Here is a 16,025-nt window from a genome sequence, read left to right as displayed (position 1 = left end):
TGCGTTCCCAGGGAGCCCACAGCCAAGGCTGTTGGAAAGAGCGCCTGCAGTAAATAACATGCCGTCCAGTTATTCAGTCCTTGGGTGGTGATGGAGAGGTTGAATTTTGAGCAGGGGAAAGAAGGGAACAAAGCCGAACAGAAATTGAGGTTAAAACACAAAGTAATCTACATTTGCACTTTGCTTCAGGCGGGGCGCTAATGACGAAGCGCTCGGCGTGGGTTCCTGTTGAATTTTTGATGTGAAGCCATCAGGGACTCGTTCTCCTTCACTTTTGATTTCTGTAGGTCCTGAAACCTCGCCTCTCTCCACAGTAATAACCTGTGCTTTCCGTTCCCGTCGAGGGCGCCTCTCCTGCTGAGCGATGGCTGCAGATGGTGGCCTTGCAATCTTGGAAGGCTCTCCTGCCAGCCCACTCCTTGGGCGGCTGCCATCAGAGGCCTGTTTCCTGAAAACCCGAGCTCTTGCCTGCACGGCACGTTTTCCAGGCAGTGACTCATTGAGCAGCCCACAGCGCAGCGAGCCACTGCTCCACACCGCCGGGATCGGATCAGCTGGTCAGGCTGTCGCCGTGCCCCCCCGCCCCCACGCCAGTGCGGCCGCTTCACGGGCTGTGGGAAGTGCGAACGCAGACACTCTCCCGGGTTGGCGCTTGCCTGGGTGCCAGAGCGCATGGAGCCCAGCAGCCCACTGCCACGGCCTCAGACTTCCCAGGACTCACATTCCCACTCTCCCTGAGTGAGAACCCGAATTAAGACTCCACCTTCATTTTGATCTTACCCTAGAAAATGCAGCCGGTTTTAGCCAACTGATATGACACTGGCAGAGAGCACCGTTGTGCTGCTGGGCTTTCATGGGAGCTCAGGTCCCCTGAGTGGACCTTTCCCCTCATAAGCACCAATAGCCAGAGGCCTAGAGAGGGTCACCGGCCTGCTGCAGCTCCACGTGCACGGGTCATCACGTTTGACCGTCCGGTTTCCCTAGGTCTTCGATGTTCTCCCGAGTGCTGCCATCTTCAGCACTGTGGGCCAAGTCCCTTTTCTCTCTCACTCACACAGCTGTGTCCCTCTGTCCATGGCCCTGAGCAGCTTCTCTGCCTCGCTCTCAGCTCCGGGGCTCCCTGCCATGTTCTCAGCCCCCCGAGTCCCTGTGCACAAATGAAACATCCTGGGTATTTGAGGACTCACTTCCGGGAGCTGTCAGGCCGGCCAGTTCTGACGCAGAGCACACTCTCGGAAGGACTGTCACACACACACCCTCCCCCCCCCCCCGGCCCTGATGGGGCTCCACGGGGCTTTCACTCTTTGGAGGGATGGAGCGGGCATCAGGAGACCACCTGGCGGCCTCTCCCAGTACAGCCTGGTTCCCCCAATACTGTCCACAACACCCAGGCAGGACCACGGACAGCGGCCTTTTCAGGGTAGGATTCTCGCCTCGTGAGCTTGAGAGAGCAAGGCAGCGGCCGTGGCTCTGTAGGCGCGGTTCCCAGGCACGCCCATAGCGCTGTAGCTGACTGCTGGGGCCAGAGCCAGGCTTCGCAGCCAGCACCCTGGACACCCCCCTGCACCCATTTCACACTTTCCCTGCCCCCAGCTTGTACACAGTTTCTTCCAACTCCTGAAGTTCAAAGTTTTTATTTGATTAAAGTCAAGGAATTTTTATGGGGTTTAATTGCAGTAATTGACTCTGCTTCTGTCTAACAAAGAGCAGATATCTCCCTCAGCGCTGCTGAAGAACCATTTTGCCTGCAGCCTGGGCACTTATTGAGCATATGGGAACTATTTATTGCCTGTTCGTTGAGGCACTTTTGATTACGCGCTGATTGCCTCTTAATTAGATTGGTGGGGGAAGGGCGTGCTTGTTCAGAGGGGCCGGTCGGGAAAACTGGAATATATTCCATGTATTTCAGTAATGACGGAGAGCACTCTAGGCTTTTGTTTGTCTTCACATTTCCTGTGTTTCTGGCTGTTTACATTTTTCATTCCCAGTGTGGTCGTCTCTGGGGATGTGGAGAAACGGGGCCGCCAGTCTCATAAACAGTAGGTGGAATCCCGCCTCTCGGGAACTTCCCTGTGAGGAGAGGCGGCCGTGCTGAAAACCAGATCCGTGTGCTGATCCCTACTTTGTCTCCATGAGGAAGGGAAGGGGCAGAGCAGGGGCGAAGGAACCCATGTCCACGGTGTCCATGCTTCCATCCGTGGCTGTAGAGAGAGGGAGGTCATCATCTGCATCAGTTTAGAACTAACACTGAATGCTATGAGCATCTGTTGTTGATCGGGGCCCCCGCCAGGCGCCTGCTACCCCAGGTCTCCCAAGGACCCTGCGAGCAGGCACAATCATTACCCCTTACAGATGGGGAAGCGGACTCCGGGGAGCTAGAGCCACATGCGCCGGACCCCAGAGCCAGGCCGGCGGGTGCTCTCGCCTTGTTGTACGTGTTTTGAGCCAGGTCCCGATGCCTTGAGAAACCGGTGGAGAGGTAGCCAGGGTCACACATGGGAGAGACTTGCTTTCCCCTCAAACAAGCACTGCCGGCCTCGTCCCCGAGTGGCTCATGTGGGCACAGGTCCAGGCCCTGTGCTGGGCAGGGTGGTGGTGCAGGGCCAGTCCTGACTCTGGGCGGGGGGCCGCTCAGGACGGGGGGGTCCACAGATGGACCCGCCTTCTTCTGGCGCCACACTGGCCGTTCCTGCTGAAGCAGCGTGGGGTACTTGTGTGTGCCGCTGCCACCGTCCAGCCACTGCGGTGCCACGGCTGCTCCATGGGCGTGGGCAGCCGATTGCCATCAAGTACGGGGCTGAAGCTACAGTGAAAGTGAGGCGAATCCCTTTATTTTTCCCAAGCTCTTCTCGTGTAAATTTGAAGAGAACCCGTGTTAAATAAACAAAATGACTCTAGCGGGCTTCCAGATGTCTTCCTGCTTCTCCTTAGGACCCGCAGCCATGGCTTCGCCCAGACGCAACCAGGGCCCCTCCCGGAGAAGCGGTCAGTAAGGCCTCTGTTCTCTCCACAGGCAAGCCTGGGATCTTGCTGTTGACATTTGCCTCTCTCAGCTGCCAACCATCATTGAGGAAGGCACCGCATTTCGGGTGAGTCCCAAGAAGGGCATCTGCATGGTCCACCAGGGGGCCTCTGTCTCTGGGTCCCTGGTCTGCAGAGCCCCCAGGGCACTGGGTTGTCAGATTTCCTTCGCCCACCGGGGAAAAGGTGCTGTTAGCGGAATTTTGAAAGATTACATCAACTAGGGGCTCAAGATTTTGAAATGGTGAGCTGTCAAGAAATGTCCTCTCTTAAAATGATGTTCTTGTCAATCTGCTTTTCTTAACGCACGCTCCCTGACCCCATGTTCCAGGCTCTGCCTTTTAACTGGAATGGATCACGGGTTTCCCAAAACTCCTGACTAGAACCTGAGGGTATAAAGCTCAGCACTGAGGGAACATCTGGTCCCCAGGCCTCCCAGGGGACTAACTCACCGGGGGTCGCACAGCCCCTCACCAAGAGTCACCCTTGCTCCATCTGCTTCCCAGCCTCCGTGTTTTCATTTAGGATTCATGTATCGAGTCTGAGTGCATGTGCACCAGACCCAGCCCCTCCCTCAAGAGCCCTGAGGAAGGATGAGGGTCACTCACGTCTGCGCACATGCACCCTCTGACCCCAAGGGTCAGGGAGGCTTCCAGGTCTGGGAGGGCCGGGCCAGCAGAGCAAAGTGAGTGCCTCTAGGCCATGGAGGGTGGGGCTGGAGGGTCAGAGCCACTGGCTTTTTCTACCCACACCTTCATCTCTGACCCCACCCAAGACTACAGGGGGCGAGCCTGCCCGCTCCCCAGTGCCTCAGTTTCCTCATTTTATAGGGGAATCAGGGTGCTTTGCAATTAAAGGGGCATAGGAGAACTAAAGGAGTTCATACAAGCTGAGTGCCCAAGTCAGGCACGGGGTGGGGGGGTACACGTATGTGTGTGCATGTGTGTATCTGTGTGGGATGTCTGTGTACATGTGTGCTTGTGTGTGTGCACATGTGTGTACATGTGTGCATATCTGTGTGGTGTGTGTGTGTACGTGTAACTCCTCAGATGATCTTGATGTCCCTGGTGGGGGTGAGGAGCTAAGAGGCCTCCCTCTCTTATCTCCTATTTCCTTCTTCTTTATTACTTGACATTTTTCACATTTTATTATGAAAACTTCCAAACCTACAGCACTGTTGAGAGGATTGTACAGTGAGCACCTGTATGCCCACCACTTACTCCTGCCATCAACATTTGCCGCACTTGCTAGAGCATATCCATCCCTCTCTCCAGCTGCCCTTTTTTTCTTTTTAACACACTCACAAGTTACGTTGCAGACTGCCTTGCATTTTAAACCCGGAAGAGGAAGCTGGCAGAGCCTTCACTAGGCTCTCACCAGTGTGCTTGGCGCCAGCCAAGGGTCCCCTTCCCGTTGGACCTAAGCTCTGAGGCAGGGACCGGGCTCGAGCACAGTCACAGGACTCCGTGGGGACAGCCCTGGCCTCCCCTCCACCGCAGTGGGGTAGCCCTCCCCAGTGCCTCAGCTCACCAAAGGAGGCCAGGGCCTGTCGCCATAAGCATGTGTTTGGAAAATCTAACATGCTTTCAGCTTTTTGTACGGTGTAATGTTTTACTTTGTACCTTTAGAGGATCAGAACTATATACTCGCATGTAAAATAACACAGTCTCTGTATTATTATCCTTCCGCTCCAATGCCAGGTATGTTTCCAAGGACCTCAGTGCCTCATTTCTAATCTGCTGGAATCAGTATTCTGCATGTGGGAATCATTTCTGCCAAATTGTGACAGGGAGGGGAAACTGATGTAGACCGCATGCTAGCTTTTTTATTTTGTTTTCACTTTTTCGGGAGCAGAATGTACATAGAGAAAATTGCACGCCATAAATGTGTGGCTTGAGGAGTTTTTATAAGATGAACACACTCAAGTAACCAGCACCCAAATCAAGCGGCTACATGTTAGAAGCTCCCAGAAGGCCCTTCCTGCTACCTTCCACCTTGCTTTCCCCTAGGGTAACTACTTTCTTGCCCGGTTTTGTGCACTTGGATAAATAGAATCCTTCAGGGTGTAGCCTTTGCATCTGACTGCTTTCATTCAACATGACATTTGCTCCCGTGGTTGCAGCTCTTATCACAGCATAGGGTTCTCCAAGGGTCATGTACCCCTCCTCTGGCCAGTAGGCATTTTGAGTTTCCAAGTTGCAATCCCCACAAATAGTGCTGGCCAGTGCCAGGCCGAGTCATTGGAGCCTGAGGCAAAGGAGAAATCAGTAATTCTGAGGCTGTCTTTACTTGAAATTTTGATATTTTGTTCATTATGGATTTTCGCATTTTTTTTAATATCGCATTAAAGAATTTTTTAATCTCAATTACTGAGCTTTTTGGTGCACCCTTAAATTTTGTTCCTAAGGTGAATGCTTCCCTTACTGCAACCTGGTCCCAGCCCACCCTGGGTGCTGCTACTTTCTTACTTGCCTTTGGTGCATTTATGTCAGGGATACGAATTGGGAGTGAAATTTCTGGTCGCCAGCATTCATATGGTCAGTTTTAGTAGATGCTGCCAGGCAGTTTTCCAAAGTGACCGAATCATTTTACACTCCTACCCACACCTATGAGTCTTTCAGTTGCCCTATATCCTCATAAGTACTTGATATTTTCTACCCTTTTTTCCCCTTATTTGGCTATTCTGGTTCAGTGTGAGAGGTATTTCACTGAAATTTTATCTTGTGTCTCCCTGATGGTCAATAGTGTTGAGCACTGTTTTGTATTTTCATTGGCCATTTGAATACCCTCTTTTGTAAACTGCCTGATTAAGTCTTTTGATTTTTCTTTTATGTTATGTGTTTCCTATGGATTTGTAGTGATCATTTATATCTTCTGAATACAAATCCTTTATCACTCATTGTGAATATCTTTTTTTTCTCTCTCTCTCTTTTGCTCTGGACTTTATTTTCACTTTTTCAGTATTTTTTTTCTTGAACAGAAGTTTCTTGTTTTAACATAATCCAATTTGCCAATTTTTTTCTCATACTTAAGACTTTTGGTATCCTGCTTAAGAAATGTTTACTTTGAGATGCACACCCCTGAGAAGGTGTTCTCCTCTTTTTCTCCTGAAAGCTCAATTGTTTTACTTTTACCCTTAGAACTGCAGTCCGTCTGGGATTAATTACATGGATGGTGTGAAGTAGGGCTCACAATACGCTTTCCCACACATGCATGTTCAGTTCACCCAGTGCTGTTTACAGCGAATCAGGCGACCATCTTTGTGGGGCCTCTTCTGGGTTCTCTGCTCTGCCCCGTTGGTCACTTTGTCCTAGCACGGGTACTGAGCACGCTTGATTATGAAAGCAATTTTGATAAGAGATTACACGGATCCATAGATGGACTTGGGGGGCGTCTCTACAATGTTGAGTCTTCCCAAACATCAACATGACTATAAATGGTATATTCCTAAATGCCATTTACTGTTTTTCTTTGTATACATAGGGCTTATAGGTGATTTTGTGCAGCCGCTTTACTAAATTCACTACTTTGTTCTAATAATTTTCCTATAAATTACTGGCTTCATCTTAAAACCTCATTGTCAGATACACCAAAACAAAGCCCAGCCTGTATGCCACTCTTCCAAGGTCAGTAGTTGGGAAGACAAATTTTAGTCAACAATGGAAAGGAACCCGATGAGAATCGGCATTTGCTGACGTAGGAGAGGGCAGGAGCGTTTGCACATGGTGGGAAGCACGGATAAGGGACTTTCCTGAGGGGCTTGAAGAGAGCCCTCTGCAGGCCGAGCTCTGACAGGGGGCTGGAATCCACATGCTCCTGGCCACTGCGGTTTTATCTCCTCTTCTAAGTGGAGAGGTCATCATGAGGAGCGAGTAGGTCACTGCACGGGCAGGACGGCCCCAGCCATTGTCCCCAGCCACTGTCGGTGTGTCTGGAGCGGGGACGCCGAGGGCGATGAGGAGGAAGGGTGTGAGATTAACCCTTTCCTCTCTCACAACAGTGACAGCAAAGGCTTTCTGGTCCCCCGTGGTCAAGTGTGGCGCTTGGTGCCCATCTGGCCCCCCACGTTGCCTTTTCCCCTTGCGCCTGTTTTCAGGCCCCCGGGCCATCTGACCTGTGGGCTGACCGCGGAGTGGCCCACCTGGCCTCAGAATTGTCCTGGGAGGCCCTGGACGCGTGGCCCCCTGACTCAGAGCCTCCGCCCAGGCCTGCGTGAGCTGTCCTCCAGACACCCCTCCGGGTCTCCAGTCTCCCCACAATCTGCACGGCCGCTCTGACACGCTGGAGGTAATCTTGGAGGTCTGGCTGAGACCCCAGCTCTGAGTCGCCGTCAGACGCACGTGGGGCAGCTCTCAGGGTGTTCCGTGGAGTGTCCTTTAGCACGCTGAGCCCCACCTGTGTTGGGGGGCTTCCCCACACTGAGGAGCACACCAGACCTCATTGAGTGTTCCGATGGCAGGCGCTTTCCCTTTGGACGGTTTTGGGTGAAGAGATGAGGAATGCTTGTCCTTCTCTCTGCGCGGAACAGTTTTTTCAGCAGTGAGCTACATGGGAACATCCGTAATTCAAAAACTAACTTGGAAGGAAGGGAAAAGGGCTGGAATGAGGTGAATTACCTGAGCTCCCCTCCTCCCTCCCTGTGGGGAGGGAGAGCTCAACGGGGCTGCTCTTTTTAATCAATTGATGAATAATTCACACTTAAAAACAGGAAAGCCGGTTTGGGAGCTCCATCCCAATTCACAGGTTGCCCTCCAGATTTGGTTCACATGATGCAAGCTGACTTTGCAGGACCGTGGATTCCTGGGTGGTGCATGTTCTCCGCTGGCTTCTCACGTGGCAGACTTTTCTAAGGGAGCACTGTGGCTCTGACCACCAGGCTCCTCCGTGGATGGCATGGAGTGAGCAGGTCTGGGTCTGCCCACGGCTTAGAGTCGTGCCCGCGCACGTGTCCACACAGGTCCACACGTATGAGAACCCCGGGCCACAGCCACATTCCCACCTTCCCGCTCCCCTTCCTTGCTCACAGACACACCTCTGAAACACGGCCTCACCTTCCCCTGTGGGGCAGGGAAGACAGGCCTGGGAGGCAGAGATTTATAACTTGGAATTCTTGTCTGGGGCTCGGGGACAGCAGAACTGTGTGTTGGGTGAAAATGATTGTGTCACAGTGAAAAACCCAGCCATTCTGCTGCTGCCCGGCTTCTCGGTTCCCGGACCTACCCGCGGCCTGAGCCACTCCTGTGCTTTACCCGGTCCCTGTCACTGCGGGTAAAGGTGTCCCCTCCGCTGGGCCAGTAAGGACAGACCACCTCCACGCCCCCACTGCTGGCTGTCCAGCTTGTCCCTGCACCCCCATCACTCTGACTCTGACTCCAGTGCGTGGTCCGGCAGCCCTGCCACCTGCTGGCCCCTCCCTCCACTGACCCCAGGGCCCGAGTAAATCACAACTCCGGGTGACGTCGTGACCGTTCCCTCTGCCTGTGCCCACACACAGGCAGGACTCAGAACCCCTGTGTCCCCTCTGAGGTCACCACACACAGTTCCTTCCCATGCCACTCTGCTCGACTGCGTCCTCCCTTCCTGTCTCACTGAGAAACAGAAGTGATGGAGAGACCCCTACGAGTCCTGCCACGTGTGCCCACGTCCCTGCATCCAGGCCCGTCTGTCTCCCCGTCTCCCGCCCGCGGAGAGCCCTCCCCAGCTCGCGGTGCTGCAGCCGCCCTGCTCGCCCGTATTGCTTCACCCACGTACAGACGCGCCTCACCCTCCCACCGTTAAACCAGAGTTCCTGACCAGGTGGCCCCTGTCCCCTCCAGCCCACTCCTTTTCTGTCCTTCCCCTTCACAGCCAGGTCCCTTCACAGAACCGTCTACACTGGACTCTCCAGATTATCTTCCCTTCCATTCTCGGTGCACTCCACTGTGCCCGAGGCTGCACCTCCACACTGCTCAGCCAGTCACTGCAGAACCAGGCAGAACCAGGCTCTGTCCCGCCTGCCCGCCACCCCGTGTTCCTTCCGCATTTACCGCCCTTGGCGTCCGGGCTCAGCCCGGGCCCCTGCTCCTCCTCACTTCTCTCTGAATTTGCGCCTCCCGTGCAGATCTCTCTCCTGCCCTGTGGGCTCAGCCCCGTGCCCACAGGGTGTCCAGTAGGCATCTCGAACTCAACGCGCCCAGGGCGGAATTGCCTACGTTCTCCCCCAAACACTCCTCTCTCGGCTCCTTTTGCACCTCAGCCCAGGGACCCCCTTCCTGGGGCTCTGGCCAAGAGTTATCTGGGATCTCAACCATGTCTTCCTGCCCCTGTGTGGTCTGCTCACACACGCCCCCTGCTCTGCCTTTGTCACCCTCGCCAGCTCCCCTGCTACGGTCCTGCCCTGACCTCCCTCGCCTGCACCGTTGCGGACTTGGGCAGGCGCAGGGGCTGCGTTGATGGGGGTGGGCGGATGCATCAGGGCAGAGCTGATAAGGAATGGGGGTCCCTAACTAATGCCCCCTGCCTGTCCCACAGCACAGCCCCTTCTTTGCTGAGCAGCTGACCGCATTCCAGGTGTGGCTCACAATGGGCGTGGAGAACAGGAACCCACCCGAGCAACTTCCCATTGTTCTGCAGGTGAGTTTCTTCAGATCTCTGCCGGATTGGCTGAGTGCGTTGCCGGGAAGGAAATGGAGCCAGGGATGTGTGCGCGGGTGTGCGACGCGTGGCTGTGTCCTCAGCCAGGTGGCTCTCGGGGACATCAGTCAGATCCCTTAGAGGTCACTGAGTCCCACCACAGACTTATTCCAGAAGGGCTTTCCTGAGGATGTCAGAGTTCCCTTCCCCACTCTCATTTAAATACTAATTTGGGTTGTAGTCAGCGGCCCTTTCCGGGCGACCCACGGAACGCTGCAGCGAATGTGCTCAGTGGCATCAGACCCTTCTATTTGGAAGGACATGAGCTGCCAGCCCGCCCAGGAGGAAAGGGCAGGAGCTGTGAGCACGTCGCAGACAGCCCTCGTGCCCCCTCGCCAGGCGCCCGTGGACCGCGGGTCATTGACTGGGTGGCGGGCAGCCCGGACCCAAAGCCCTGCCTTCCCTTCCATGGAGGGCATGTGCCAGCCCCTCACGTGGCCCGTGTCAGTGCTCACACCAGGACTGTGCCCCCCTAGTGGGTTGGAAGCTGTGTTGTGGGTCTCGTTCCGCTAATTTATTTAGCTAACGATTCAGATGGGGGAGAATGGCAGAATACCAGAGCTCCTCACAGGTGGGAAGATGAGAAAGTTTTCACAGAACTTTTGTGTCGGTGAAGGTGTATTTGTGGGAAAGGCGTGGTCGACAGCCTCAGGGTCCGCTGCTCAGCAGGCCTTGAGTACCATTTGCAGGCCCCAGAACCGGAGGTTTCACCTGGTTCAGGCCTGTGTGCCGGGACCCTGAGACGGCAGAGGGGGCCGGGGAGGGCGGGTGCTGGAAATGTGGTCGACAATGCTGCAGAGACGGTCGGGGGGCCCGGAGTAGCCACGGGCTGCAGCATCTCCCCGGACCTGTCTTGGCACCTTGTATACAATGACTGATGTTACGAATAGAGCATAGAGATTGTTAGCTTCCAGATTAGGACGATCCCGAGTTCGCAGGGTGAGCTGTAAACCAGCACATTTTTGAAGCAAAACAAATAAAAAGAGAGTCAGTAATAAGGACGAAACATAGCTGGCGTGCGGCAGAGTCACCAGCTCTCCCTCCCTCAGTGCGTGCTCGCGGTGCTGGGGGTGAACAGATTTCCAGGGATGGCCAGGGCGCAGGTGGGACATGCTGGGCTCCGGCGCCTTCTGGGTCACCAGCATGTTCACCTGTGAGGGTACCACTGACCTTCCTGTGATTTCGACAGCGTGACCGAGTGACATCCGTCCTTTCCAAAGCGGGGGCAAGATGCCAAGCACGTGGAATCAGGTCTTCTGGGTTGGGCAAACAGGCCTGCTGTACGTGGCCTGCTATCCACGTTTCTTTTTAATGTGCCATTTACAATCCACACTCCTACAGGGAAGGAGAGGCCCTAATAGAGCCAACTTTCTGGTGCCGAAGTGAGGGGCAGCGCTCTGAGAGAACGGAGGGGAGACATGGTGTGTGTGCTCCCTCAGCCATAAGCAGCAGGCTCTTCATCATCCTGGTGGGCAGTCTCCTGGGCCATGCCCAGCCTGGATCAATGCGGGAACCTTTACTTAACAATAAGGGAAGGACGGAGTGCAGATGAGCACCAGCTTCACGTACTGTAGCCCACGGGGTCGGCCTCTTTCTTATTAGTTCAGTTAACTTCACCCTGCTTTCTCTTAAGGAAGTTTATTTTTGCCAAGGCCTGGACCCCGTTACCCATAAGTTATCCTCCAGGGCCTTAGGAAGTCAGAAAGAATTGCTTAAGGAAAGGAGAATTTTAATGCAGACTTTGTGGTTTTTCCAATCCCTGCTACTTTTCCCACGAGCCAGGGAGAATTTTCTGTGCCTGAAGACTCAGAGGCTTTAGCTGATGACCTTCGGGGTCAAACGAAATGTCTTCTCAGGCCAGCTGATTTGTAGTCCCTCCTGTGAATGTAAGCTTGGAAATAACTTTCCCTGACCAGCCCCAGGGTCTTTTCTTGCCTTTAGAAGAAGGGATAGGAAGGAAGTCTCTCGATCCCCGCAGCACCGCAAGGGCAGGTGCTCACGGTCTCTCAGTGGACATGGCATCGCTGTCTGCACCCCCTCGGGTGGCTGGGGCACAGAGAAGCCCCAGACCAGAAGGGAAGGACCGGCATGTTGTAGGAGGGAGAGAAGGAGTTTCGCAGGACAGCGTTAGTACCTCCAGACCTTGAGAGTCCATCCGGCCACTTCATCAGGCAGCCCTGCTTGCTTTCACTGCCTCCCCTTATTTACAAATAGAATTTTTGGTCTGAAAGCGCAGGGTCATTCTCAGATGACAGCAGGAAAGCAACTGGGGTGTCATTGTTACACGTATTATAGACATCGGTAGCTCTGGAAGCTAGTCAGCAGGTTCCCGGGCGCCTGGCCCGCAGGGTCCCCCACGGTCCGCCAGGGCTGGAGCTTGAGAGTCTTGTTTTCGTAAGAATCGGCCCCACCAAGAAGCCTCGGCTGGGAGCCCGAGCACACCGAGCCGTGTGTGCTCGAGGTGCCCCAAGTGTATCCACAGCTACAAGCTCCGTGTTACGTGGGCGTTCACGCCGCCACAGACGGGAACATTCTATTCACCATTTGTCTCTAGTGTCCACAAATCCCGGCCCGTCTCAAACAGGAATAATGGTCATAAAAAGTGCAAACAAAAGCCAGTCCTTATTTTAACATAAATCTTAGTTTATGGTAGCCTTCGATTTTTTTTAATATAAATGAACAGAAGGAATCAGAAAGACAATGTAACACATGACATTTTCCCTGGGAGTCTTTATTGACGATGTTTATTTTCCCGTGAAACATGAATTGTCACGATGCAAAGTCCCTCCTTGCTGAAGGCCGTCCAGTGCGTGTCAGCAGGTGGCGTCACCGCCGGACTTGTGAACGGGGCTCCTGGCTCGCTGCTGGGTTTGCCAGGAAGACACCACTGTGGGGCCTCACCCCGCCGGCAGCCAGCGCACACACAAGATGCAGACCGGCCCTGCGCACGGCCGGGGTTCTCGGCCTGGGCTGCCCCTCCTTCCGCCGCACATCGCTCTAGCATTTGCCCTAGAAAACAGCCGTCTCCGTGCTTAGCAGTTTAAATGACAAAGGGAATCAGCTCCTGGGCTCCACCAGCGTTAGCTGCTGCCGCCTTTGATTTCTGACAGACTGCAGCGGCACTCACAAACCTGGTCCCAGGCCCGGCTTGGCCTGGGTCACCTGGAAACTAGCACCTCGGGCAGCTTTGTTTCCTTTAGAACAGAGACAGTCAGTGAGTGGTTTGTGAAAGGGGAGGCGTCCTGAGCTGCATGGCCACGCCAGGAGGTCAGTGTCCAGGACGCGCCCTTGCAGTAGACGGCATGTGCCAGGTGCTTCCACGGACCTCGTCTCATTCAGCTTTGAAAATGAGCCCAAGTCATAGGTCATCGCCTGCACCTGTCCGGCTGAGGACACGGAAGTCTCCGGAGGTTACGAGCTCTAAGCTGCACCGTCAGGAAATGACAGGAGGGAAGCCAGGCCTGCGCGGCCCCGAAGCCCGCACCTCCCACCAACCACCCTCCTGACCTCCTGACCTCAGGCAGCAGTGGCGCATGCTAGCCACGAGTTCCATGGGAGAGGGATCGGGCCCCCATTACCTCCCGGTTCCTAATCAGAAACTCAGCACCCCCAAACACCCGCGCCTGTGCCCGTCTGGAGGCAGAGGTGTGGACGTGGGTCTGGAGCAGGTACTGGGCGAGGGAAGATGGTATTCCGGGGCACACGGCCAGCAGCCGCTTCTCCCCCTGCACATCCCGGCCCCTGGGCTGCCTGTCCTTCTCGGGACCTGGTGCTATCAAGACCCCTCCCCGCCTCTCCCTCCGGTTCGTGTTTGCCCCTCACAGGAGCCCTGGCTGCCCCATTTCCTCACCCCCATTCCATTCCACTCAGCTCCGCCCTGCGTCCTCTCCTGGACCCCAACATGATCCACACCCTGTACCACGTTGTCTTCCCGGGTCCTGCTACTGACCTGCAGGAGCAGGTGACACCGCCGGAGCCTTCCCTCCCTCACCGATCTCTCTACCCAGCTTCTCCTCCGCCAGGAGCACCACCCCGTGATGGCATGCCTGGCCTGGCCTCACTGGCCGATCTGCCCGTCCTACTCTGGCCTCACTCCAGACCTTCTCTTCCGGAGTCTCCCTCCCCGACTCGCCTTCTCTATCGGCCAGCAGGTTCCATGGGCATGTCCCCGGCCCTCTTGGGTCTCTTCCTCCTCATCAGTCAGGGTCACGTCCACCCCGTTCCGCCCCCTATCCAGCCTCTGGCCAGTCCATACCCCCAGCGACCACATTGGACAGCTCACTGCTGCTCCTCTCAGGAAACCCCGAGCCTGGGACCCATCTTCAGACAGCCCAAGCTTTCCCCTCCCCTCTGCCTGCTGCCTAGGAACCCCACACACCACCTCCCCCCTGGGATCTGGCTGCACCCCAGGTAGAGTGGGGGCTTACATGATTCACAGCCCTGCCCACCGTCACAGAGGATTGTTGCAGTGTGGCTGTCTATCTGTCTCTGCAGCTGATTGATGGTGGGAGGGGGCTCCCCGCCGTCCCCTCGTGCCCCGCGAACACACACTGGGTGGCTGGGGTAGGAGCGGACAGAAGAATCCCTTCAGGGGTCTCCGTGGTCTCGAGTATAAAGACCATGAGGGAGAAGATAATATAAGTGACCCCATCAGAAATTTTAGACTCTGACATAACAAAGAAAAGAAGAGAAAAAGATGTGGCAAAGGTTGCTCTTTATAAAGAACTCTTTCACATCAGTAAGGAAAGGCCAAACATTTAAGTAGGAAAGTCAAGGCACGTGTGGCCAGTTTACTGGAGAAATAGCCACTTAACCCGTGAGGGAAGATAATCAACCTCACTTGTAGTCAAGGAAATTCAGATTCAAAGGCTATTTTTACATGTCATATTGGCATGGGCTTCTGGTGCCCAGGAGCTCTTAATCTGATATCTAATAAAACCTCCAGGGTTCCGTTCTGTGTTGTCCTTTCTTATGAATTAAGAAATTAAGGTTCAGAGAAGTCAAGTAATTTGCCCAAGGTCACATAACCAGAGCACACACAGCAAGCCCTCGTCCTGTGCCCTGTGGTCAGCAAAGGCCTGGGGAGAGAGCGCCCACCCGTGTCGTTGGAGGTGCAAGCTAGTTCAACTAGGGGATAATTTGGTAATAAAAGTATATAGCTCTGACCCTTGGGTTTGTCCTAGAGAAAAACCATGTAAATGTGCAGAAATATGCCTGTTAGGACATTTATCACAGCGCTGTTTATAATAGCAAAAACTGGATAAGAATTTGAAAAGCGAGCTGTGGGGAGGTGTGCATTGGGGGGTGATGCAGAATCAAAGCCACAGTATTTTATTTAGTTTTAAAAAGAGATGAGAAATGAAATGATAGATAATAATAATCTTGTTTAAATGCAGTTAAAAAATATTTGTTCTAATACTTTCAGCGGGGCACATATTTTAGCTGTTAATGAAAAATTAGAACGGCAGAGAAAGGAGCACCTGCCGCAGGTGAATGAAGGCGTGAAGCCAGGGGCAGGTGTGAGCTTGCTGGGCCGACCCCATGGCATGACGCGTGGCTCTGCAGTGACGCCGTCCTGTTCTTCTTCCTCAGGTGCTGCTGAGCCAGGTGCACCGGCTGAGAGCCCTGGACTTGCTGGGACGATTCCTGGACCTGGGCCCCTGGGCAGTGAGCCTGGTACGTGCGTCCTGCACAGACGCGGGGGGTGGCCAGACTCCCAGGTGCAGGCTGAGGACATGCCTCACAACCCGGAAGGGACCATCACCGGCCATCGAGGGGGACTATGTGTGGGGCGGGCCGGGCAGCCCCCGGGGCCCTCAAGAAATATGTGCCGTGCAGCCTCCGTCCCTGGAGCGTTCTGGGGTTTGCTGTCACTCTAGCCTCTTTTCCCATCCACCATGAGGCTTCACCTCTGCAGGCAGAAAGTGTTGCCCCTGCCTGAGCCAAGAAGCAGCGTCCCTCTGAGCTGGCCGAGTGCCAGGCACACACCCATGCACCAACTTTACACTGTGGTGCTCAGCACAATCTGGAAACACTTCTCTGCTGACTCATTCTGCAAAAGAGTGGAAACGGCCATTGAAAACAGAAAACACTGACAGAAATAAGATCAAACAGTGACCCATTTCCAACAACTACATCACAAGGAAACAGGTATCAGTAGGGAACCAACAGATGACAGGAGGTTCGAGAGACTTGCCATCAGCTGCAATATATGGATCTTTTTGGTCATATGTGCAAATAAACATTTGAAAGTTAAAGTTTGAAAAATTAACATTCCTGAAACAATTAGAAATTTTACATGAACTGAATACTTTGTTATTAAAGGGTAACTT

The 16,025-nt window shown here is 54.3% G+C and overlaps 1 protein-coding gene across 3 annotated transcripts in view; it reads left to right on the top strand.

The window, feature by feature from the left end:
- Positions 1-16,025, top strand: part of RPTOR (regulatory associated protein of MTOR complex 1) — a 341,577-nt gene that overhangs the window by 235,202 nt on the left and 90,350 nt on the right. For all 3 annotated transcript variants that reach the window (XM_025859594.2, XM_073885974.1, XM_025859593.2), the window contains exons 10-12: positions 3,014-3,089; positions 9,532-9,633; positions 15,286-15,369. In XM_025859594.2, the coding sequence (XP_025715379.1) occupies positions 3,014-3,089; positions 9,532-9,633; positions 15,286-15,369 (262 nt within the window). The remainder of the gene's footprint in view (positions 1-3,013; positions 3,090-9,531; positions 9,634-15,285; positions 15,370-16,025) is intronic.

This window comes from Callorhinus ursinus, unplaced genomic scaffold (genome assembly GCF_003265705.2).
Source record: "Callorhinus ursinus isolate GAN/ISIS: 27379988/994484 unplaced genomic scaffold, GSC_fseal_2.0 scaffold68, whole genome shotgun sequence".
Lineage (NCBI taxonomy): Eukaryota > Metazoa > Chordata > Mammalia > Carnivora > Otariidae > Callorhinus > Callorhinus ursinus.
This window is presented reverse-complemented; position numbering and strand designations above follow the sequence as displayed.